Here is a 26,645-nt window from a genome sequence, read left to right on the forward strand (position 1 = left end):
ACTGAATGGATGGTGTTGATTTGATGTAATCTTTTTTCGAAAACTTTGTCTTTGTAGGCATTAAAGAAAAGAATCACTGAACTCGGTTTAATGGTTTATTTGTTTATCTTACTGCCGTTTTGCAGACAGTTTGTTAACTAAATTATATATTGTGATGCGCATTGTGCATCATCGAAATGTCCTCAAGTATCGTGAGATAATATTTTTGTCATATAGCCCAGCGCTACTTGATAATCAAGTGCTACTAAAGATTTGATGTCTGTTTTCCATCCATTTTCAGTACTGTTTAACCTGCACAGGGTCATGGGGAGACTGGAGCCTATCCCAGGGAACAATGCGGGGGACACTCTGGATGGGGTGCCAACCCATTGCAGGGCACAATCACCCACTACGGACAATTTGGAAATGCCAGTCAGCCTACAATGCATGTCTTTGGACTGGGGGAGGAAACTGGAGTACCTGTAGGAAACCCATGAAGCACAGGGAGAACATGCAAACTTGAACTTGGGGATTCGAACTCCCAATCCTGGAGGTGTGAGGCAAATGTGCTAACCACTAAGCCACCGTGCCCCCATATGTGTGGTTTATTTATTTTTTATTTTTTATTTTTATTTAACATATTATTTAACAAGTGCGATTTTAATATTGTAGTAGCTGTAATAAAATGACAGCATGTGGGAAGAGTTGATTCATTTTACTTAAGCAGCCAGTTACGTCTGTAAACAAGTTAATCCGTCTGTTGATTTAGATGCTAGAGTACCCAGTTTCTTATCTTTCTTATAGATTACTTTTTATATTTCAAGTAAAGTACTTGGCCCTTTACTTGACTCCCTTTACACATTTCTGCAGTGCACACAGACATGAATTGCCTCTGAACTGAACTCAAGGTGGAGTTGGACATGATTCCAGCACAACACTGAGACATGTCAGGAAACAATAGAAGTGGTCAGATTACACACACCAAACCCCAGGAAAGGATTAGTTTAGATTGGCAATGCTGTATAATAATACAAGAACAAAAACACAACTATAGTTTCAAACCTGGACTTGTATTAGAGCCTTGGTGCTAATAGCAAAGGGCAAGTCTGAGGTGCTGACTTGTGCCAGGTGTCGTGACTGAGATAATAAGACTAACACAGTTAAGTCCAAAAGTTTGTATACCCATAAATAAAGAAGACAGACATTTCAATTATGGTAATGAGACATTTAGTGTGATTCTTTCCTCCTAACAAAAATGTGACTGTATGTCCAACCCTAGGTTCAATCCTGAGCTCAGATTCCTGTCTGTGTAGTGTGTCACCTGCTTTGTCCGGGTCTCTGTGGTCATCCTCCAGGTACCACAGCAATGATGATGTCTCTAAATTATCCCTTGGTGTGAATAGGTGTGACTATGTCCTGTGGCTCCAGATCCACTGTAACCCTGCCCAGGATAAAGTGGTTAATCAGTGAATAAATACAGAAATATACTGATACGTGTCCCTAATTCTGAAATTAGCTTGCAAGGCATCTGTGCACTGCAAAGCCTGACTCAAGCCCATAGTGCATCTGCCTGTATGTGTTATGGGTTTAACATCAGCCATAATCTAATCCGTATATTAACCTAACTGTTTAAGCATGAGAAATTCTCAAATGAAGTCAAGCATTTGTAACAACCACATTCATTTGTAGCAACCACAGACTGTATAAAGTTATATCAAGAGTGTGCAAACAGACTGTGGTAGGTCTACTAGTATATTCAAGACACTAGTGTTGCAGATATGTATGTGCAGTCAATCTACAGTACAAAGCACAACAGTGTTTTCAGCCCTTAGTAGAAGTCTGCAGCAATCATAATTGATTTTGGCATGAGATATGTTACTATTGCTATATACCTCTGAACTAAAATGCAGAATTATATATATATATATATATATATAATTCTGCATTTTAGTTCAGAGGTATATAGCAATAGTAACATATCTCATGCCAAAATCAATTATGATTGGCTGCAGACTATATATATATATATATATAATAAAATTATAAGCGAGTGTGACAGTCAAAGTCTCCAGAAGAACCATGGCTGGTTCTGCAAGATGCTCAGTGAGACTTACCAGCTAATTTCCTTATAAAACTGTACAAATTGTACCTGGGACAATTAATTCATTCGTTTCTTCTAATTAATTAATTTACTGCATGTTGTAGTGTTTTTCTTTTAAGTAGAAAGATTTAATCTCATTATTTTTGAAGTCTTCTTTACTTTACAGCATTTCTTTGCATGTGCCTAAGAATTACCCAGTACTGTATGTGTAACATGTACATGTTTCATTATGGCTGTTTACTTACTACAGTAGTTGAAACGCAGCGGAGTATATGAAAAGGTTATGTTTGCAGATGGCGCCATCGTGAGGTGAAATGTATAATGCAAAAACAAAAACAAAAAACAAATGGTTTATATATCAGGAGCCAGCTAAAAGACACATCTAAAAATCTTATACTGTACACAGTTGTAGTAATAACTGAGGCTCTCTCACCAAAGGTCAAATTATTTACTATTAAGTACAGATGGGTCAGAAAACTGAAGCTGCTTTCCTTCACCATAAACCATTCCTCAGGCTCCATGCATATATCACTGATTTAAAAACAAACAAACAAACAAACAAAAAATAGATAGCACATTTTAGCATTTAACTATATTTTATTATTTTTCCCCTTACCTTTACTGGCATGTTACTTAAATTTTCACTACTTTTACATTTATTATTATTATTATTATTATTATTATTATTATTATTATAAGTAGTAGTAGTAATATATTTTACACACTTTTTAATGCCATATTTTCACATAATACATTGTTATTATTTTCTTCTTTCTGGCACTGCTATTTGTTATTTTTTTATATAATTTGTTTACTTCACTATTTTATTTTTGACTACCTTTTGTTTCTTTATTTCTACTATATGTACTAAACTAGACTATATCTCTAGTATGTAGACTATCCTGAAACTAGGCACAGAACATCTGGTTATGTCAGTAGGTTTGATCAGATTGCTACAACAATATTCTTGGTGGGAAAGTGGTTCATATTTCAACGTCATGGAAAGTCCTAGTCATCTTTGCAGTGACCTCTATTGGTGCGGAGGACGTGTTTAGAAAAGTCTAAAACTAGTTGACTGCAGAAAAAAAACTACCTTGTCATTTGTCTGGATCAGGAGGAAAGAACACAAATAACAGAACAAGATTCCTTAAGGCCAGTCACTGTGGAGAAAAAATGTGTTGCTAGGATATTTTCCATCAATATCTTATCACAATGTGTACACACATGCAAACCATGAAAATTATTTTTCACATTTTTATGTCATCTCAAACGACTACAAGCCAGTAGTAATACCATCCATCCATCCATTTTCCACACCGCTTATGCTACACAGGGTCGCAGGGAGCCTGGAGCCTATCCCAGGGTACTCGGGGCACAAGGTCGGGGACACCCTGCATAGGGGGTGTCAACACATCACAGGGCACAATTGCACACCCATTCACACACTACGAACAAATTTGGATATGCCGGTCAGCCTACAACACATGTCTTTGGACCTGGAGTACCTGGAAGAAACCTCTGAAGCACGAGGAGAACATGCAAACTCTGTGAATGCTTATTATTATTATTATTATTATTAATAATAATAATAATAATAATAATAATAATAATAATAATAATATTGGGGTGGCCAGCGGGGTGGCCATGCTTCACTCTAGGGTGGCCACCCCTTAGCTACATCCATGCTGTAATGTTTATGTGTGCATTCATGGTGGATTGCAATGGACTGATGTCCCAAACAGGGTGTATTCCTGCCTCACTGATAGGAGATAGGCTCCAGAGCTACTGAAAATGACTAAATGAATGTATTTTGGTGGTACACTTTGAAAACTGTGATATGGAAGAAGAAAAGCGTGGCACATGGCGAACATCTAATCAAGAAACATCACGTTTCCTAAACTATTGAAGCACTTCTCTATAATAAGTTATTTATTATTCATGAAAGAAATATTAGTCCATTGTGTAAAGTCTGGTGAAAGTCAGACACATGTTTTATTAGCTTTTTTCTCGTGGCGTTTCCTTTAAGAACCGGAGCGTTCCAGCTTGAAGCGTGACGTCACGAAAAAAAGTGTCGAGGGAGAGTCGCGAGACACTGGCTCAAAGTAACGGAGGGGCTGAGCGCGAGCTGAGTAGCTAGCCGGCTAGCTAGCGTTTTCTATTGGCGTCTCTTTTTTGTTTTAAAAAAAAAGGATTAAAAAAGAAAACAATTTAAGTATTTTATGTTAGTCAGTCAGTATTTTTAACGCTCAGTGTTATACCATCAGCTCATTAAAATACATTGTACAGAGTGTTTTCCTCGGTCGGACTCTCGAGTTGGCGGAATGGATATTAGCTGGCCGGCTAGCTGACAAGCCACATTCGAGCTAGCATCAAAGTTATCGAAACTAGCCCAAGGCGCTTTTTTAAAGGTGGAGTTTTACTTTATTTAAATTTTTTTAGATATAATATACAAGTTTAGTGAGAGTAGGTCACTGAGTGGCCGTTCCTAAAGTTTAGGGAAACAAACCAGATAAATTAGGGCTGTGAAAGCGAAGAAGGGGGAAAAGGAGCCGCGGTCTCCTCGCCTGTGTCCGGGCGCGATGTTGTCCAACTCGCAGAATCAGCTGGTATTCCCCAACCAGCCACAACAACAGCAGCAGCACCTTCAGTTCCACGCCAAACCCGCGCTTCAGATAAAGAAAAACGCCATCACGGACGACTACAAGGTCACCAACCAGGTCCTGGGTTTGGGCATCAATGGGAAGGTGTTGGAAATCGTTCAGAAGAAGAACGGGGAGAAGTACGCGCTGAAGGTGAGAAGAGCCTTAGCCAACTAGCTAAGCAGCTAAAACTCACCTCTCTCTCTCTCTCGATCGAAACCAGGTTAGAAACACAGGGTAAAAAAGGAAGGAAGTGATCATAATGGTCTGGTATTATTTCAGATCTTAGTTTAACATCTCATTGGATAAAATATTTTTCTTTTCACCTTGATTGGACTAACCCTAGGAATGAAATCCGACTTGGACAGACTTAGTGATCCGTTTAGGACGGTGATTTGTTATTGTCTGATCCTTCTTAAAACCTTCAGTTGCTCATTTGATCTTTCTCAAAACGTAGAGGCTGTAATAGGTTCTAGCCACCAAAATGACGTTTGTTTGTTTGTTTGTTTGTTTTAATGTCATGCAGATTCACGTACATAAATGTGTATACCAGAGCCCTGCTCCTTGACTATTCACTCCGTGTATACAGTTACTACATAGTCCTACAGACTCTCTTTATGTGATTAAAACGCTAATAAAAAAATCACTACAGTGTAGAAAACATACTTTTGTTGTCGTATTTTGGCTTTGGAGAGTGTGTCTATCTTCTCATGGAGCGGAGCTTCTTTACTCTCGCTCACTTGTGAAATAACAGCGTGTTTACCCTAACCCTGCCTGGGGCGCTTCTGTTCTTGGGCGTTCTTACGCAAGAAAAGGTTAGACAATAGGACAGACAACATAATTTTATTTGTTTGTCTCAAAGGTCAGAGCACTTGCTCTCCTGTGGCTTGCCTCCTCCCACTATCCGTCAGACGTAGTGAGAAGAAGCGCAGAGGCGTTCTTTCACTCCCTCGCTTCTGAATGAAGTGTTGCGTCGGCAGACAAGTGATTTCTAGTGCCTTTTTATTTTCATTTTTGTTTTTTTAAAAGGTATGAGTAAAACCTGAGCTACTGGGGAGATTTCCTCTCTGTAAGTTGATGAGGCAAAGTTATGCCAACTTAGTTGGCATGGCATGTTATGTGGTGCTAAAGGGATTCCCTGAACGTTGTTTTTCCAGGGACTTAGATGATGTCAGTGTCCTGCGTCAGTTCGTGTCTCTGTTTTGAAGCGTCTCCTCTCCGATGTCGGATCTGGCACCAGGCAGCATTCATCTCCTTCTTTTGGCCTGGCCCTTTTTAGCTGCAGAAGAGTGCTGCATGTCACATGTGAGTGTGTGTGTGTGTGTGAGAGAGAGAAATATTAGATGGGTAATGGGGAGATGTAGACAGTGGAGCCTCTTGGAGAGAACATGAATGATCAGCGAGCAGAGGAGGGAAGATTTCCCCCTGTCCATTCCAGTGTGTGCGTCTTCAATCAATACACTGGGAGAAAAGTGAATTATGCTCGACCTGAGATTACACCGTGTGTTAACGAGATCTATTCTATATAAGTTTGACTTAAACTAGTTACATAAGTTTGGAAAAAGTTACAGCTGCAGAGTAATTCAATTCAGTACAGCATTTAAGAGGCACTGCATGGCCAAAAGTTGTGGACACCTGATCATGACACCCACATGTGCCTTTTGAACATCGCATTCAAGATTTCAGCCCCCTTTGCTGTTATATTCACCTCCACTCTTCTGGAAAGGCTTTCCATTAGATTTTTGGAGCGTGGCTGTGGGGATTCAGCTACAAGAGCATTAGTGAGGTCTGGAGAGGAGGTCTTCCAGTCCAACCTTGTCCACTCCAAAACACGTCATTCTGGACTTTGCTTTGTGCACAGGGGCATTGTCATGTATGGAGCAGGTTTGGGCCTCTTGGTTACATCCATCCATCCATTTTCCATACCGCTTATTCTATGCGGGGTCTCAGAGTCGCCTGGAGCCTATCCCATGGAACTCGGGGCACAAGACGGGTGACACCCTGTACATGGGGCTCAACACATCACAGGGCACAATCACACCCATTCACAAACTACGCACAATTTGGAAATGCCAGTCCGCCTACAATGCATGCCTTTGGACTGGGGGAGGAAACGGGTGAACCTGGAGGAAACCCCAAAAGTGCTAATCACTAAGCCACCTCTTGGTTCCAGTGAAGAGAAATTGTAATACTATTGCATACAAAGACATATTTTACAATTGTGTGCTTCCAACTTTGTGGCAACGGTTCGGGGAAGAACCACATATGGGTGTGATGGTCAGGTGTCCACATACAGTACATTAGCCATATAGTGTACAGATAACCTATAAGAGCCTCAGCACATTGAAATTTCAGTGCTCTCTCACCCTCGGCTTTGACGAGGACTATTCAGGATTTGTTATGGCTAAGTGTTTGTGAGTTTGTTTTTGCTGGAGTCTGCTTAACTGGATGCCTATCTACTGGTGCTGATTTTTATTATGACCAAAGAGTAGAAGTATTATTTTTGGTACATGGTTTAAATGTAACCTAGTCTACTTTCAATATCCGGGACAGATTTCATGGTTTATGCAACATTTCTGCTCTTTCCAGGCAAGACTAAACGTGTGTGTGCATGTAGCGCCTTGATTGAGCTTGTGAATGCAGTTTTAAAGTCGCAAATTAAAGCCCTGTAGGTAAAAACAAAGCTCTTCTGAACTGAAGCCTTCGCCATAGAGCATGAGGAAAACCTTCAGTTGTTGAACATCGACATCATTGGTGCAGGCATGCAGAGTCAGAGTGACAGGTTTTGTGTATGCCCACGCCTTTCTCTTCTTGATTAATGACTACACTTGGGTATGTGCAGTGCTACACCTTATTCAGAGCAATGCAGATTATATTTATCCTGGGTTTTTTTTTTTTCTGCAGAATTTTGTTTTTAAGAGTCTGAGTGTATATTAAGGAAGTAATTTGACATTATTATCAGAGGTGTTTTTTTTTTTTTTTTTGTAAGGTTGACATCAGTTCATCCCATGTACATCTTCAGATCTATTAATCTGATTAGGCAGGAGATTAAGCAGCCATGTGGTGCCTGGTGTTCAGCTGTGTGTCTGTCCGTGTTATTTATCTATAGCAAAAGCAATGCTGCGGAGGATGCTGTTCAGTCTTCAGACCACGTCGCAGCATGAATAACAGTTCAGTTTTGATGTGATCTGGTTTAATTTTATGGTAATGTGGGATAAAAAAAACTGAAATTCAGGTAAAGGATTGCAATTTAGCTTATGTTTCTTGGTTTATTTATTTAAGGATAAATGTGGATTATTTGACAGTTTTTAGCAGTCAGGCATTTCCACGGTTAATTGTTGTCTGCTGAAAGAGTAAAGTAGTATACAAATGTAGACAAAAAAACAAACAAGCATGATATTTATTTGCATAGTTGAAAATGATTATCTGGATTATTAGTAGATATTTGGTAGTCTGAATTGTCTGTGAAAGATTACATTACATGATATGCAAACTCTCTCATTGATGCTACACACAAAGAGATGCTTTGCAAGTTGGTGTGCATTCAGTTGTTAGGTCCATAACAATAACGCTGGAATTACAGTGATTAACTAACATCCCTGCAGCATTACAGCGCTAGTAACTTAGTAGTTTCACATTGACTACACTGAATCATTTTATTAATGAAGTGAGTGAGGTGAATGAACAAATAACAAACGGCATGTTATCACAGTTATTCATGATTTGTCATTGCTGCAAACTTGGTCACTGCAGGTCATACCTACTTTTACAGGAGTCCTTTATTTATACACTCAAACATTTTTAAAAGACCACTGTCCGAAAAGAATTGAGGGAAAGTTGAAGATCAGGATAGATTTGCATAGCGCTTAGAACCTGTAGATTCAGTCAGTGCTTATTCCTGTTTTCTTTAACTGGTTCAGATATGGTCTTGAATTAGTTTCGAGTATGTTGGTGTTAATGGCATTAATGCCACACAATTTGTGAGCAGAAGGTTTTTCTACCTGCTACAGAAACACTTAATGAGTGTAACTCTTGGTGAAAATGGCATGTTGGTGTCTGTGTTCCTCCTCTTAGTTGTGCTGCTGCATTGAGATGTGAGCTTGTTTCTAGTGGGATCTTGTGATCATGCTTGTTTATTTGTCCTTGCCTGGGGTCCAAACTGTTCCTCAGGAGGTCAACAGGCTGATGTTTTACATCAGCTTGCATGGTTGGTCCATATCAACTAGTTAAGTGTCCAGTTACCCCCCAGGTGTGTACTTTTTACAGATTGTAAGAGCTAAATGTAGATATTTAGAAAATCTACTTGGGCTACAGTTTCATGCTCATTTTCAGTGATGAGCGCTGTACTGTTTATTATTCGAGCCAGTTATGCTTGTTGCTAGAGATAACAGGGCAGCCTTGAAGAAGAAATCATTTTTGCTGATAGTGGTTTCTGAATTAACCGTTTACTCTTAGAAAATAATGTGTATTTCACCTACTATATAGTAGGTAAGTACGCGGTTTCGGATGCAGCCGTGCTCTCTTGTTTGCCGTAAAACGGTTGAGCACTGCCGTGTGTATGTGTCCTGTTGCGAAATGTGGTTAAAAACTCCCACACGACGTTAATATTGTGAATAAGGTGTGTACGTGTCTATAATACACTTCGATAATGCGACTAAAATTGGAATACTCCACATATGTCAACTCAGTTTGTGTTTACTTTGAGTATGACATTAGTCGGATTAAAGTCATCAATAATTGCTGTTCACATGCTGGTTTCTTAATCAGAGTATTGTCTTAATCGGGTTAATATCAGAATATTGTTGTCCATGTAAACGTACTGACTGATGATGGTATCACTTGTGATTGGGGGTGGGTGAGGGGTGGGCCAGACATGCATAACATGTTCAAGTTACATAATTACATGATTCCCGTTTACAACTTGTAATTCCCAACCTGTAAAACCAACCAGTATAAGCCAAACAAAATGCGTCCTCAACCTTGTTCTCAACTACGTTTCTTCCCTGTTTTTGGAGTGACATCAACATACCTTTTTAAATGAGTTATACTGTATATGCATAAGTTTTTGCTTTAGACCAATGAACATGCCGAAATATTTGCTTGTTGAATCTAAAACACTGACTATACAGTTTGCTGCTTGAGGAGGAAAATATAAATCACTCATCACAGTTAGGTGGCCAGCTTGTTTTTCATTTCAAATGTGCCAAGCAGTCAAATGACAACTTGCAAGGCATGTCACATGCAGCATATGAAAACAGCTAATTACTTTTTATACTGCACCAGTTTTCCGGTCAGTCCCCTCTGCATCTCTGCTCACGTCCCTGCAACCAATTCTTCCTCCACATTGTCTTTTATTTCTTTTCCCCCCTCTTGTTTTCTGTGCATGTAACAGCTGTTATGAAAGCAACCCATGTTATGCTTCCTGCTGGTTTTGGTGGTTTTATTATTATTATTATTATTATTATTATTATTATTATTATTATTATTATTATTTAGTAGTTGGTACATGGTTTCCATTCAGGGTGAATGTTAAAGCTGGTTTGTCCTTCTAATCAACTGTCATGTTGAAGTTAATGCCATAGACATGACCTTTATCAGTACCTCTCAGCTTACTAACCAGTGACAGCAGGTGTAAAGCATCAGCTTTGTGGTATACACAGCTCACAGCTCTAGGGTTGCATGGTTAATCGTATTTATATTGATATTGATTTTTCTGTGTGGCGTATCTATTATTTGCATTTTCATCCCCAACAATTATAGCAAATAGCAGTTTTAGCAATTATAAACATGGAGATTATTAGAAAGTCCGACTACAATAATGATACGTTGATCTTAAAGTTTAGTTGATCCAGTTTTAATCCGGTTTTCATGTCACGCGTTGACATTTAGAATTTTCCGCTGACCCCAGAGCGCACGGCTACTGCTGAAATATGGAGCTGACTGAGTAAAGCTATTACTGTGTGTAATATTTCCACTGTTTCATCTGTCTAACACAAACACGTGCCCAGAAGCCACATGCCTACATTTAAATGTCTAAATTAATGCTAACTTGGTTACATTTAAATACGTAGCATGTTAAACATATTGTGCATGCAGTAGAAGTTTTAATAAGGAGTGCTGTTTACTTCTTTACACGTTAAAAATGTCCTCTGTGAAAATTTAGGGCGGATTAGCAGGATTAAAATGGCAGGATTTTGTGATGTAAATGACAGTAAGTTAAATCGTGCCAGAACCTTTTTCGCCTGTACTGTGAAATTGCAACATATAATAAAAATCACATAACAAACAACCAGAAATGTTTTAGGGGGAGAAAAAGAAAAGCAAAAAAAAAAAACTTCCAATAGCCACCTTGCATAAGTGTACACACCCTTTAATAATTGGGAATGGCAGTCTTCAGAATCAACCAGTCACATTTAAACTAATTTTAAACACTAATTAGTACACACGTGCCATCAGTTAACGTGACTGATTACCCCCAAATAAATTACAGCTGTTCCTATAGGCTGACATCATCTTGGTAACATCCAATTGGAAAAGCCATGGGCCGCAGAGCTTACAAAGCAGGTAAAAAGTTTAAGTTTTTGGCCATAATACCAAAAGATATTGCTAAGTCAAGAGGCACAATTATGCAACTAGGGTTTTGCACTTTTTTATTTTTTTATTTTTCCCCTAAAGTGATTATTGTTTTTCACTTTAATTAATAGATTTCAGTTTCACAATAAAGGTAGAAAGGTTCTGACATGATTTATTTTGGTTTAATTTTTTTACATCACAAAATCTTGCCATTTTAACATGTGTGTAGACTTTTTATATCCACTGTACTATAATAATATTTTTTATAATTAATACTAAACTGTGTAAATGCTCATTTTTGTGACCAGCAGCTACAGATGATTTGTAACCACCTTCAGGTGTTTTTTGTTTCTTTTGTTTTGAGGTAAGATGTAGTTGACCCGTGTAACACATTTTTGGCCGCCCCTTCCACCCCCACCAATGTCATATAATTAAGAGACATGATAATATGATTGCATATCTCACAGTGATCTCGGAAGCCTACTGGTGGTTGTTTTTTTGCGCCCTTTGCAAAATTTCCATTTTATTTGTGGAGGGGAAATATTGGCTTTATCTTTGGTTGGATAAACATGAATAAATAGCAAAACAACTGTATGTTTTCATAAAGCATGCAGTAAGAGTGTGGCCTCATGCTTTCGCAGAAGAAGCCATTTCTCTGAATTTGAAAACAATCAACCACAGACATTTTCCTGTCGCCCATCCAATAACCAGCATTCTCACCACTCATTGTTTCCAACAAGCCTTTCTAAGAACTTTTTTAACTTCAAGAATGCATGTATTTTTGTCAATCTGGTGACTGTTGTGATCTAAGTTTGTTACAGCAAATAAAAGTGTGTTTTCCCATTGTAGACTGACACTGAAATTACAGAAAGTCGGTCACAGTGCAACCTTCAAGATCCTGAAGTATGTGACTGGAAAAAAGTGTACAAAAGAAGCCTGTGGGTGGAGCGTCTGTGGTGGAGTCAGTTAGCAATAATGCATCTTATCTACGTTTGTCATGTTCATTGAGTGGATTCCCTCTTTATCTGCAGCTGAACCTCCGGTGGCTGTACTATTTTCATAATGCATTGGTACATATACATTACGTTGCATGCACACATGCACTTTCAGTATTGTAACACACATTTGTTGCATGCCCCGACCTACCCCCTCAGCCTGTTACTTCCTGTATAACCACAACTTTTGCAGAATGAGGACAGTCAGAAAAACTCTGAATTGGAGAGCGATCTTGTTTGGAGCACCTTGCTATTTCCTCATTTATAGAATGAAAGACTCTTTGATCTTTACCTGTTTTAAATGTTTCTCAAGCCCTGTCAGGCTGGAAACGTGACAAATGTACCCATCTATGTTTGACTTTATCTTGTGGAAGTAACTGCTAGTGTGCATGGTTATTCTCTGACAAAGGGGCTGGTCAGATATAATTCAGATTCATGCTGATCCTTCTGCCTGAAATCATCTGGTGAAACATTGATTATTAATTTGGTCGTACTGATGTAGTATTGCGGTCGACGGTTTTTAGTTAGCTCCCCAAGGTTGCACTTGTGTCGGTGATTTATAGCATGGGCATGTTAAAGTTTTTTGAAACTGGCATCACGCTGAAAAATATTATATGTTCAGAATATTATACAGCTTCAGAAATGCAGATTTTTCTGTATCTCTTGTCAAAGAAGAAAATAGGTTACAAACTGTAGATTGCTCATTGATTTTTATTCCATGAAATGCCTCGTCAATCTGATACATGCTTTTTGGCAACACATCACGTTGAAAATGACGTACCTGCAGCTCTCATTACTGTACACGATGGACAATCCTTGCTGTCTGTATCTCATCAGCCAGCCTATATTCTTTTAAAATTCTTTTCTTTTCAGCACGAGTGATTACACACACAAATATGGCACGGTTGTCAGTTTTGTCAAGTCGTGTATACAGGTTTCGCATGAATTCTTTTTAGACAGGTTTGTGATTAGGTCTGTGCTTCCTCTAGGCTGAAAGATTGTATATTCGTTGAGCCTCATCTGCTTTCACTCATGTTGACAAGGCAGCAAAATCCAAGAAATAAATATTATATACACTGGATGTTACAAATGTGTTCATTTGTTCCATGATGGATTGCAGAGAGTCTGTTTTTCACTGAAGAGCCCAGATTGTAGTGCTTGATTATAGTAGACCTGATTGTAGCACTTCATCAAAGAACACCATCAAGTAAAAGCCACATACTTTGGCCTTGGAGCTCTCTGAGAACCGGGGAGCCTCCTAACTGCAGTCTGGAGGGGGAAATCAGTAAAGGTAACACTAATATGAGTAATATTAATCAACCAAAAATATGCCAAAAGAGCTCACATTATCTCCCTAATAAAACAGCAGAGGAGTCAATCAACATGTTAATCTGGAATGATTTGAACCCGCCCATCTTTATTATTGTAAATAATAATAAATCCTTATTATTTATAATAAATGGTTTATTTAAAAAATGTATGTTTTTAACATCGGCTTATTATATTTATAAGGAATGCCTCAATTCAATTTTATTTGTATAGCGCTTTTAACAATGGACATTGATTCAAAGCAGATTTACAGAAGTATATAAACACGGGATAGAGATTTTAAGTGTGTGAATTTATCCGTAATGAGCAAGCCAGTGGCGAGGGGGGCAAGGAAAAACTCCCCAAGATGATTTGAGGAAGAAACCTTGAGAGGAACCAGACTTTGCAGGGAACCCATCCTCATCTGGGTAACAACAGATAGTGTGAAAGTAAAGAAAAGTTCATTATGGTTTTTATATGAAGTCTGTTTTGTTGAGCTAGTCCACTGTTCACTAAAGGAGACTTGAGTACAAAATTGTATGTGGAAATTGCAGTCCTAAGGCCATAGCAGCAACCGTAGTCCCAGCAACCACAGCGAGAATGTCCATGTGGAATTGCGGTCCATGGTACTTCAAGCGGCACCAACCTCGGCAAGCTCCTGGCTGCACTGCTTGGGGTCATCCTCAGTGACTGAATGTAGCATCCAATTGATGAGTGCTCCATCCAGAGGTAGGGCTTCAGGATGGATCAGGCAGGTCTGGAGAGCAGAAAGGGTCAGGATTTCTGGCATCTCCATAATATCATGTGTTGCTCGACAGAAGGAGAGAGGGAGGTAAAAAGAGGGAGAGATTGTTAGGTATGCTTACTATCCCGTAATGTACAAGACTGTGTACTTTGCATAAAAGAAGGTCTATTGATGGTAAGCTTGAGTAAACAAATACGTTTTAAGCCTAGACTTAAACACTGAGACTGTGTCTGTGTCTGAGTCCCGAACACTAATAGGAAGACTGTTCCATAACTGTGGGGCTTTGTAAGAGAAAGCTCTTCCCCCTGCTTTAGCCTTCACTATTCGAAGTACCAACAAATAGCCTGCACCTTTTAATCTAAGTAGGCATGGCGGCTCATAGAAGACCAAAAGTTCGCTCAGGTACTCTGGTACGAGACCATTCAGTGCTTTATAAGTCAATAATAGTATTTTATAATCAATGCAAAATTTTACTGGAAGCCAATGCAGTGTGGATAAGATAGGGGTCATGTGGTTATACTGTCTTGTTCTAGTAAGGACTCTTGTAGCTGCATTCTGGACTAACGAGATTGTTTATGCTCCTACTGGAACATCCAGACATTAAGGCATTACAGTAATCTAGTCTAGCAGTGACGAAAGCATGAACTAATATTTCTGCATCATGTAATGACAATAAATTTTTTTTATTTTATCTACTAATATTAGGATAGCCTTCTTTCATCTCAGAAATATTATCTACATGAGCGTCATATGAAAGACTGGAGTCAATAATCACACCAAGGTCTTTTACAACTGCACATGACGAAATGGAAAGACCACCCAGACTTACTGTGTAATCAGAAAGCTTACTTCTAGCTACACTGGGTCCTAGTACAAGTACTTCTGTCTTGTCAGAATTAAGTTAAAGGAAGTTAACAAGTATCCGCCGTCTAATGTCTTTTACACGTTCCTCAACTTTATTAAGCTGCTGTGTGTTGTCTGGCTTTGCTGAAACATACAGCTGTGTATCATCAGCATAACAGTGGAGGTTAATTCCATCTTTACGAATAATTTGACCTAGAGGTAGCATATAGAGTAAAAAGCAGTGGGCATAAAACAGAACCTTGTGGAACCCCAAACTTTACCTTGTATGCATGGAGAAGTCGCCATTTACATCTACGGACTGATGGCGATCGGTCAAATAAGACCTGAGCTAGGAGAGGGCCGTTCCCTTAATGCCAATAACATTTTCTAGTCTATCAAGGAGAATAATATGATCTATAGTATCAAAAGCTGCTCTAAGGTCAAGTAACACAAGCAAGGAGACACAACCCTGATCAGAGGCCAGTAGTAAGTCATTTACCACTTTAACCAGCACTGTCTCTGTGTTATGATGAGGCCTAAATCCTGTCTGATATATTTCATGAATGATGTTCCTATGTAAGTACAAGCATAGCTGCTGTGCTACAACCTTTTCTAAGATCTTGGAGATAAAGGGGATTTGATATTGGCCTATAGCTGGAAAGCTGACAAGGGTCAAGGTCATTTTTTTTTTCTTTTCTTTTTTTTTTTTTTTTTAAATCAGGGGTTTTATAACTTCTACTTTAAATGATTTAGGTACATAACCAGTGCTAAGGGAAGAATTGATTATTTTTAGAAGTGGTTTAAAAAATCTGTTTATAGAAACATGTAGGTAAGGGATCTAGTATACAAGTTGATGATTTGGTCTCTCTAAGGCAGGGGTTCCCAAACCTTTTCAGGGCAAGGCCCCCTAAATGGCATTAACATTTGACTGAGACCCCCCTTTTGCAAGATGTCTTTAAAACCCATTTAAAATACAGACTTCTGAATACGTTTACGTTGATGTTTTGTCTGTTTAGCAATTAGAAAGTTAGGTATAGCAAATGTGATTTTAATATGTATTGTTACAAATAGCATGTTATAGTAATGCATATATATATAACAAATCATGTATTTATTTTTCACACCAAATTGTTGAGGCCCCCTGGGCCCCCACTTTGAAAACCACTGCTCTAAGGGGAGTAAAACATTCTAAACATTGATCTGATATTGCTATATTATCATCTACAGGGTTAGTTATAAAACTGTCTGGTTTTAATTTAATAGCCTGAATTTCACATCTAACATTTTCAACTTTACCAATGAAAAAATTCATGAAATCATCGCTGCTATGTAGTAAGTGTGTGCCCGTTTCTATGGTGGTTTTATTCCTGGTTAATTTTGTTACCATGTTGAATAGAAATCTATGATTTGTTTTTGTTTTCTTTTATTAAAGTGGCGAGAGAGACTTTTCTAGCATCACTAAGAGATTGTCTGTAGTTCAGTAGACTCTCCTTCCATGCTGTTTGAAATACTACCAATTTGGTTTGATGCCATTTACGTTCTAATTGTCTCGTGGTCTGTTTTAAGGTACACCTGATGAAGTTCTTTGGGGTCAGACGGTGATCCAAATATAACTGATGTCTCTGCAAGTTTATTGCGTGAATGTACGTTTTACGCAGTAGCGAGGCGAGGAGCAAATATTATGATCAATGCGCAATTTAAACGAGATGAGATAATTGTCTGAGGCAACTTCAGACTGCTTAAGTGTTACCACATTTTCTATATTTAGTCCGTAAGAGTGTGACCACCATTATGAGTAGTTCCTATTACACTTTGATTGACCCCTACTGAATCTAGAATGGACACAACCACTGTTCTCAGATAGTCTTTTGGGTTATCAAAATGAATATTTAAAAAAAACCAACAATGTTTTGTCTAGAGAAACAACCAGGTTTGAGATAAAATCTGCAAATTGACAGAGGAATTTGGTGGCCCATCACACTTGTCACATTTTGGGTAAGGCCAACATACCACAAAATTCGAAGCACACAATTGTGTAGATGTCTTTGTATGCTGTAGCATTACAATTTCCCTTTACTGGAACTAAGAGGCCCCTCCTGTTACAACCTGACATTGCCCCTGTGCATGAATCGAGGTCCATGAAGACATGTTTTGCCAAGGTTGTAGTTGGAAGAGTGTCCTGCACAGAGCCCTGACCTCAACCTCACTGAACACTTATGGGATGAACTGAGTCTCTGACTGCACTCCAGACCTGCTCACTCAACGTCAGTGTTTGACCTCACTAATGCTCTTGTTGCTGAATGAGCTCAAATCCCCACAGCCATGCCCCAAAATCTAGTGTAAATTTCTATTACTTCTCGTAATAGTGGCAGTTATTATAACAGCAAAGAGGGGCTAAATCTGTAATGGAATGTTAAACAAGCACATATGGGGTTGATGGTCAGAAATCATGGCCATATAGTGTATATATACACCACCTGTCTAATATTGTGTAGGTCCCCCTTCGGCTGCCAAAACGGCTCTGACCCATGAAGGCATGGCCTCCACAAGACCTCTGAATGTTTAACCTCACAAATTGTTTAATTAAGGGGTATGGCTAATGCAACACATCCAACAAACCTTTATTTGCGAATACGAAGACGTCTTCCGTCTATTCCGCTCTTCCCTTCCACAGATATCAGTGAGTGTTACCGTACAATGTATAGCATGTTATCTTCTGTATAGGCTCACATTCCAGACCTGTAGCTTAGCTAGAGAGTCTGACATGTTTTGTCAGTAAGCGTGATCAGGACCTGCCAGCTTTCACAGAGAGGGGCACTTTGACTTTCAGGGCAGATGACCAACCACTTTTCCAATATCCTGGCCCCCGATCACATTTACACACTGCTGTCTGCTTCTGAAAAATGCTTTAATAACTTAACAGGATTCTAAGAATTTTTTTTTTCTTCAGTTCAGTGACTATATTTCTTCAAAAATCTCATTGTTTTGTTGTGTTTAAAAGTTTGTTTTTCTGCTGGAAACTAGTGCACGGAAGTTCATGGAGCCAGTTAGATTGCAGCCTTCAGCATTCTGATGGTTGGGGCCAGATTAGTGGGTGTAAAGTTAGGCTGAGGCTGTCAGGGATATGATAAGTGTGTGTGTGATGGATGTGAGATATTTTCATGACGTGGGATGTTTCAGAATTATGGTTGACTTGAACAAAATTGAATCTAAAGGAGTAAAGGAATCTCGGGGGGGGGGGGGGGGGACGGACAAAACAGTCTTGAAACCCACCTTCAAACCTAAAGGTTGGCTCGAGGATGTTTATTGTTTATGCTGCTTGCCATTTATAAACACACACTGAAAGCAGGAATGTAGTCGAGTAGTTCTCTGTGTTAATTCATAACTGCTCCTGTGGAAAAATGAGAGGTCCCCATTTTGATCAGAGGATGTTGTGGGTGAAGATTAGAAAGCAAACCTGTGCCATTGAAGAACTAACTTGGGCAAAAAAGTCTGAATAACGTCCATACCGTTAGGCTGATGTGGAACGTCCACATGGATTTGGTCACAATTGCTTTTTGCCTTCTTTCATTTTATGTAGTCAATGGCAGTAACTTTTAAGAATAAAACCAGTAATACCAGTATTTCACATTTTACAGAAAGTGAAATGAAAATACAAGGAAGGTTTTTCACATGATCAAACCAGTCTTGTAGGTTTTCTGTTTGTGGCTAGTTTAAGAGTGTTCAGACACCTGTAACACTTAAAATAAAATACAATAAAGGAACCGTGATTGTTCAATATACGGCTGCGTGCAATGAGGTTAAAACTGATTTGTACACCAGGAGAACGGAGGACGTTTCCGTTTTAGGACAATATCTGTTCAAAGTAAAATTTAAATGTGGAACAGATGGATATAAACCGCACACATTGGTAGGAAAAAACAAACAGGCAAGAGAGGCATTTCCCTTTTTTATTTTTTTATTTTATTTCCTCCTCCTTCCAGGATTTCATTTGCAACTACTGCAGTGACCAAATGTTTCATGTCTGTGAATTCTTTTTGTTAATGTCTAGGCTGCAACAACTATTCGATAAAATCAATAATACTTGATAATTAAAATAATCAACGAGTTTCATTATGGATTAGTCGGGTCTGTGACGTCACTGCGGATAACCCCCCGTCAGTGACGTCACTTCACAATGGTGAAAAATGCATTTCTATGAATTAAACATCTGAGAAACAGCGAAGGTCACAGACTGAGCTGCTGCAGGAAAAGTGCACGATCCAGGTCGTCCAAAACATGAGAATGTTTTATATTACACACTTCAAACAAACTCGTAAGTGTATTAACATGGCTCGTCGTGACAGAAGCGTGTGATGTTTAATGTGTTCCAGACGTGTTTTGTTCAGCGCAGACATGACATTTTTACCTTTTATATCCTCATCTTTAAATGCTAGAAATTCACACCGGTATTTCCATTTTACATAACGGCTCGTCCTGACAAGCGAGTGAGTCTCCGTTAAACTTCACTGAATGAGCGCGAGTCCACGCATGCGTGTCAAACAGCACGCAATCGAAAGGAAGCGCAATGACTCTGAATAAAATATTCATTTTCATCAAATATATTTAGAAACAAAAATAAATGTGTTTCGATGAGAGCAGTAACTGTAATGGGGTTATAACATGTAATTGTATATAAATGTAAGATGTGTCATACATTTACAGAATAAAGTAACATGTTACTGTGTTCAGATGAGTGAATGTGTGTTACTGCAGAACATTCATCATCTTACCAGTTAACACTGTGCGTGCTTTTGTTTTTTTTTTGTTTTTTTGCATTTAATATAGTGATTTCACTTCTGCATTAAAGCTTGTGGACAATCAATTGTTTTGTTTTCAAAATATAATAACTTTTTTTTAAAATCCCTTACACATGTATAGCAAAGCCCACATATATATTTAATACCTTTTTCATAGCCTTCAATTTGCACAATGTTTGAAGGACATCATCAGGCAGAATGTGAAAAAACATGTTTGTTTTTTTTCCGAAAAAATACAGAAATTTAAATGTGGCCTTTAAATCCAACTAATCAATTAATCGAAGAAATAATCGACAGATTAATCGATTATCAAAAATAATCGGTAGTTGCCGCCCTATTAATGTAAGTTAAAGATTAAATTTTTTATTAATGTTTTACATAATAATTATCTTAAAGGTCTGACTTATATGCCTGAAACATATACAGTGATGGTGCATGTACAGGAGGAATAAGTTAAAATCTCAATCAGAACAGTTTTTATATTGCAGTTATTTTCTGTTAAAGGCAGTGAGATGTGGAACTCAACGAAAAGGTGCTAAATAAAAAAGATTTTTATAATAAAAATTAATGACATGCATTTTAAAAAGGTGGTCTGTAACTTAAATTTTTTTACATAAATTTTTATTATTTTTTTAAAAACAAATTTACTAACTCATTCTGCTAACTTCACATGCTAGTTGCCCTTAAAACGAAAAATCCTCTTTTAGGAACTGAAAACGGCTTTTAAAAAAAAGTGAAAGAATGCTTTGAGAATAGAAAAGGGAACTGCTCAGAACTACTCTAGGAGGACTAGTTTCTATGAGGAAGCAGGAGTTAAAGTTTAATTTTACAACATTTAAAACAGCACATCACATAGTCTTTTGTCATCTTTGTGAGTGGGGTGTTTTGTGTTTTAAATGAAAGCTGTATAAATGAACATAACCCTAACCAATGATCTCCTCTCTCTTGGCCATCCTGACAAAACTTTTACTCCACCACTCTGAAATTCCTCCGTTTTGGTTAATATGAACAGTTTGTTTGTTCAGCTTTATCTTCCATGGAAAATATGGCAGCACACATGCAGATACAATTTATGACTTATTTGTACTTGCTAAAATGAATGTTGCTATTAGATCAGTTAAATCATTTACAGTGTAGGTGATTAGCTCACACCCTTTGAGGACTTTCCTATCTTTGGACAACATGACAGGTGGGAAAAACCCCAATGGGAATCAAATGACTCCGCCAACGAGGAAGAGCTTTCTTAATAATGGTCACTGTCTTTGGCTTGGCTCCGTTTGACAGTTCCGTGTCATCTGATGACTTGACTGGGGGAGGGGAGGGGATCCACTCGTCATGCCTCAGCGTTTGTAAAGCAAAGTCTAATCAGCTGTGGAAAAAACAGTTCGTGAGTGTGGGAAGTCGTCATTCTGCGTGGTCTGCCATGTAGCAGCTTAGTCACAGTGAAACCATTTGACAGACTTTGTCTTCATCCTGTCTGCATTCTCTTTGTGTCGAAGGACATCTGCTGGATGTGTTCGTAATTCCTCCAGGCCTGCGTTCATTAAGCTTCCATAAACAGCCATTTGAGCTATTCAAATAAACCTCTATTTAACTGCTATTACTAAAGTATAAACCATATCAGTTTGGCTGATATGGACCACTTTTGTTTTTTATTGTTTATCATGCAACAAATTTACTTGGTGTCTTTATATAGTGATGTGTAAGAGTACACTCCATTTAATTTCTTCACAATTACCTTTTTTTTTTTTTTTAAATTAATTTTTTTTTTCCTAGTTTCATTTATCCATCCATCTTGTATACCGCTTATCCTTCTTCAGGGTCACGGGGAAACCTGGAGCCTATCCCAGGGAGCATCGGGCACAGGGCGGGGTACACCCTGGACGGGGTGCCAATCCATTGCAGGACATGCCAATCAGCCTTCCATGCATGTCTTTGGACTGGGGGAGGAAACCGGAGTACCCGGAGGAAACCCCCACAGCACGGGGAGAACATGCAAACATGCGTACCCCCGACCCTGGAGGTGTGAGGCAAACGTGCTAACCACTAAGCCACCGTGCGCCCGCTAGTTTCATTTATGTGAGATAAAAAGATAAATCTGTTGGTTGAAATGATAATTTGCCCCAACAGTCCTGACTACTTTCTAATAGATTTTTCTAGTAGTCTGCTTTCAAATCAAGACCCGAGTGTGTATTGCCTGCAACGGAAACTCGTATTACCATGCTACAATAATAATTGAATTTTATAATTGAACTGAGTTTTCAAGTTGTCGGGTGCAGACTGTTTCAGTCGTTAGGATGAGTAATGCTGTTATGATGAAATATAGTCAGCTACGCTATATGTGCTTTTAGCTGTGAGATCCGGAGGTGAAAGCCTCTTCCTGACCACAGACGATGGGTTCCTGGAAACATTTCCTGGATTATTTTCATATAGCAGCATGTAATGAGTTTTCCAGTGATCACCGTTTTTAATTTATTAAAGAGTCAACACTATTTTTTTCTTTTTCTTTTTTTTTTTTTAAACATTTTTTTATATTTATAGTTATAGGGCAGTGGTAGCTCACTGGTTAAGATGTTGTACTACTGATCGGAAGGTCGTGAGTTCAAATCCCAGGACTGCCAAGCTGTCACTGCTGGGCCCTTGAGCAAGGCCCTTAACCCTCAACCCTCAACTACTCAGATGTATAAATGAGATAAATGTAAGTCGCTCTGGATAAGGGCGTCTGCCAAATGCCGTAAATGTAGTTACATTTATTATTGTGGAATATCCATGATACAAGTCAGTTCCTGTTCTTGCTTACGGGATATGTAGTTATTCTTTCACCACCCTCTCCTGTATTCTCTCTCTTGAAGCTGATGAGATGAAGGGGGGACCGGGGAATACAGCTTGTCAGGTGACTGAGAAACTGAAACTCCTCTGTCCTGAAGGCACTACTGTGTCGGGAAAACACAAGATTCCGTCCTTAAATGTTACATAAATTTTTTTTTTGCTAAACGCATCATTAAATTTTTTTTTTATTGATTGGATTATGTGGAGCATCTGCCATACAAGCCCTTATATACGAGTTGTTACATAGTAGTTAATAAAAATTAAAAAAATCAATCCACCTTACAAGGATTTATTTAATTCAAATGCTTGAGTGATTATGAAACGTGGTTTATGTTGTAAAGTAAATACTGTCACCTTGCAACGCTAACTCGAGTTACATTACATAGTTTGCATGTCTTGTCATCTGCTTGTTGATGGATGTGCAGCAAGGGGCATTACCTTAGTGCTGCACACATGCTTGGTGAAACGCTAGGAAGAGGGATTGTATTTCTGGAGCATGAGACATTCTAAAACCCTGCTTAAATGTTAGACCAGAAACTGCCCTCACATCACAGGAGTTCTCTCAGTCCAGAACAGTTCAGCACTGTGCTGGCATTTTTACATTGTGTTCCCTGTGTTTGTGTGGGGTGAAAAATGCTGCATCATCTCAGCAAATAAGCCTACTCCTAATGTCTCTGCTAAAGCTAAAGACTCCCTATTGATGGTTGGTTTTACAGTTATTTTACAGTTTTTCTAATTGGGTAAAAAACATTAGTCATTACACTATCACTTTTTGAACAGTTGAAGGAGAATAAATTAATATTAGTCTGTAATACTGATAAGGTTTCCTTAGTTACCGGCATCTTTAGTTGCCAGTGGTTCAGTCTTAATTTGGCTAATGGATGTCTTTAATTTGATCAAGACACCAGCTTAAACATTTGCTTTAACATGGACAATGTTCTGAACTACAGCTCTGTCAGTGGAATGCACACTTGCGTAGACACTGATCAGCTACAGGGAGGATTTTAACACCCGGAGGTATACAACCAGATCAAGAAGTTTAGCACACTCACTCCAGCCTGTAGTCTCCAACCTTGCTAAACAGAAGCAGGTGGAATATGCAGCGTCTCCCCCCTCTTCTGTTCTCCTGAAGCCCCTCACCCTGCTTCTTTTGTGAAATCATCGGAGGGCTCCTTTGTGCCGAGCCTCTGGAAGGTGAATGGGCCACATCTGCTATCCTCCCACTGAGTGCATGACGGGCTGCCTGAAGGGGCTCGGGCAGCAGATGGGCAGAGATTGTCTGCAGATTTGCTGGCATTTCAGGCCAGAAGAGCTCCTTTTTATATTTTGTAATAATCTACAGGGGTTAGGACGGTACTGCATCCGGTTTGATCATGTGTGTCTGTACATTAATAACCCACCTCATAGATGTTTGCTGTCAGTTTGGTTAGTAAGTCAATATTTTACTCTATACGAGAGACTAAATTGACCAGTTTTTGCCAGTTCTTGTGATATAATGACTGTTATAGTGGATAGTTTGGGTTTAGAGTGTTGCACTTCATAGGTTTTAACTTTTTAGCTTTATTTTGAAATAAAATGAAATAACTATAGCTGCACACGGACGATGTGCCAATATGCTGGCTTATTGAACTAACATTGACAAAAATATAATTTCCTTGTTCCTGATTCTAGCCAATATCAGATACGCTGTATGGCCACAAGTTTGTGGACACCTGACAGTCACATTCGTATGTCCAGGTTTAGTCTCACTTTAGATTTCTAATACCCTCGACACTTCTAGGAAGGTTGTCCACTAGTTTTTGGAATGGGGGTTTTGTGGATCATTCACTGATTTTGGGCGAGGAGGCCCAGTGCACATTCGGCGTTTCGGTTCGTCCCAAAGCCGTTCAGTGGGGTTGAGGTCAAGTTCTTCCACTCCAGCCTTGGCAAAGCATGTCATCATGAACCTCACTTCATGCACGGGGCATTGTCATGCTGGAACATGTTTATGCCTCTTAGTTCCAGGGAAGGGAAATTGCAATGCTACAGCATACAAAAGCATTTCTGTTCTAATGTCATGGCACTAAATTGGGGGAAAAAACACACATTGGTGTAAAAGTCATGTGTCCACAAACTTTTGGCCGTGTAGAGTACCAAGAGTGGCCAACAGGGCTATGGATACAACTTTTTTTTTTTTTTTTTTTTTTTTTTAAACGCACAAATCTTATCGAATTGTTCACATTATGTTAGATTCTAAGGCTCCTTTCACATATGCAGTGTTTAGTCTGATTGGAACTCTGGTGCATTTTCTCCCTTGGTGTGGTTCATTTGGGGAGACAAGAACTTAGCAATCATGCTATGGTACGAACCACCAGAGCATGGTGGTCTAGGTCTGGTTCCAAGTGAACCACATCACTGCAAACAATTTGATTCTTAATTGACCCAACTGCAGGAAGTGAGCCAAACTTTTATTTTAGGCTATGGGCAGCACTTTGTTCTCCTTCTACTTTTTTTTCCCCCTTCAAGAGTGCTTGTAAACCACGTGTCAAACTCACAGGCCACATGCCAAACGCAGCCTGCTGTCTCACTTCATTCAGTCCACGCTACGTTCTAAATATTAATACTGGCCCGTTAATAATGGCCTGTAGTACCTAAAACAATTCATCTAGAATTCAAAGCAGAGCTATAGTGCAAGGCTCACATCTCACATTTCATGTTCCATTTCATGCAAGTCAGCCTCGCATTTAAAAAAGGTTCAGAAACACATCAGGTGTTTTGCCTTTAGTCTGATTGAGTTATTGAATCCAAATCCTGGAATATATCACCCAGAGGAGAGGCCTAAGCTCCAGATATGTTAGAAAAATACAAACGAGTTGGTAGACTAAGGGCATGTATGTTCTGAGCAAAGAAACATACAATATTTAACAAAGTTATTTATTTATTTATTTATTTTAATATGTGAACCAGTTTTGTTTGCAATTATTTGATCTCCGTGAGAGCAGAGTATTTTTGTGAATTATTTTTTTTTAAACAAATAATCAAAAGGTTAATAAATAGGCAATTTTTCACAGCCTTCTTTGGTCATATTTACCAAGGGTGCCAATATTAGTGGAGGGCACTGTAAGTCTGTGTTGTTAATGTCCCTTACTTTTTTATATTTTTGTTAAATTGTATATTTTCAATATTTGTAAAACAATATACAATAGGCCTAATAGGGCCTACAATTGAATCGCTTCTGTGTCCCATCTTTTACCTAGAAACATCATATTCTAATTTCAGAGCTTATTTTAATTGTATTAATTGATAAAATAGATATGGTACAAAAGGAATAACCTTTACATTATGCGCTCAAAAACACTAATGTGACCCGGGCAGAATTTGAGTTTGACACCCCATTGCTAAACTTTACTACAACATACAAACCTGGACCTTGGACCAGCAAACAAATGAATAGAGGGTGGATGTGGTACACAAAATATCTTAAGTTAGTTCTTTATATAATTATCTAGTCATTTGAGTCCCAGCTCTGTGTTCTCCGTGCCTTTGTAATGTTTTATTTCTGACCAATGCGTGATAGAGCTTTTGAGTATGCCTTCAGTCTACAGTCCCTGAGGCAATGTGGTTTTTATTTCTTTTTTTTTTGTTTATTTTAGTTAGTAATTATTTGTTCCATGAGAAACAAAACCAAGCAACAAATGAACCAAAAGTATCAATTTCACTCTGATTCAGATTCAGTAAGTGCCCCAAGTTGTCTATTTTTATAAAGCTTTGTCTAACATTACACATGCAGCTAATATTTGTAGCTCTCTGTGCAAATGCGTTATCAGAGTTTTTCCCAGAATATTTGTCTGTAAA

At 38.7% G+C, this 26,645-nt stretch overlaps 1 protein-coding gene across 2 annotated transcripts in view; it reads left to right on the forward strand.

The window, feature by feature from the left end:
• Positions 1–4,170: 4,170 nt before the first annotated feature.
• Positions 4,171–26,645, forward strand: part of mapkapk2a (MAPK activated protein kinase 2a) — a 55,687-nt gene continuing 33,212 nt past the window's right edge. For both annotated transcript variants that reach the window (XM_053652542.1, XM_053652541.1), the window contains exon 1: positions 4,171–4,872. In XM_053652542.1, the coding sequence (XP_053508517.1) occupies positions 4,660–4,872 (213 nt within the window). In that variant the 5' untranslated portion in view covers positions 4,171–4,659. The remainder of the gene's footprint in view (positions 4,873–26,645) is intronic.

This window comes from Ictalurus furcatus, chromosome 21 (assembly GCF_023375685.1).
Source record: "Ictalurus furcatus strain D&B chromosome 21, Billie_1.0, whole genome shotgun sequence".
NCBI lineage: Eukaryota > Metazoa > Chordata > Actinopteri > Siluriformes > Ictaluridae > Ictalurus > Ictalurus furcatus.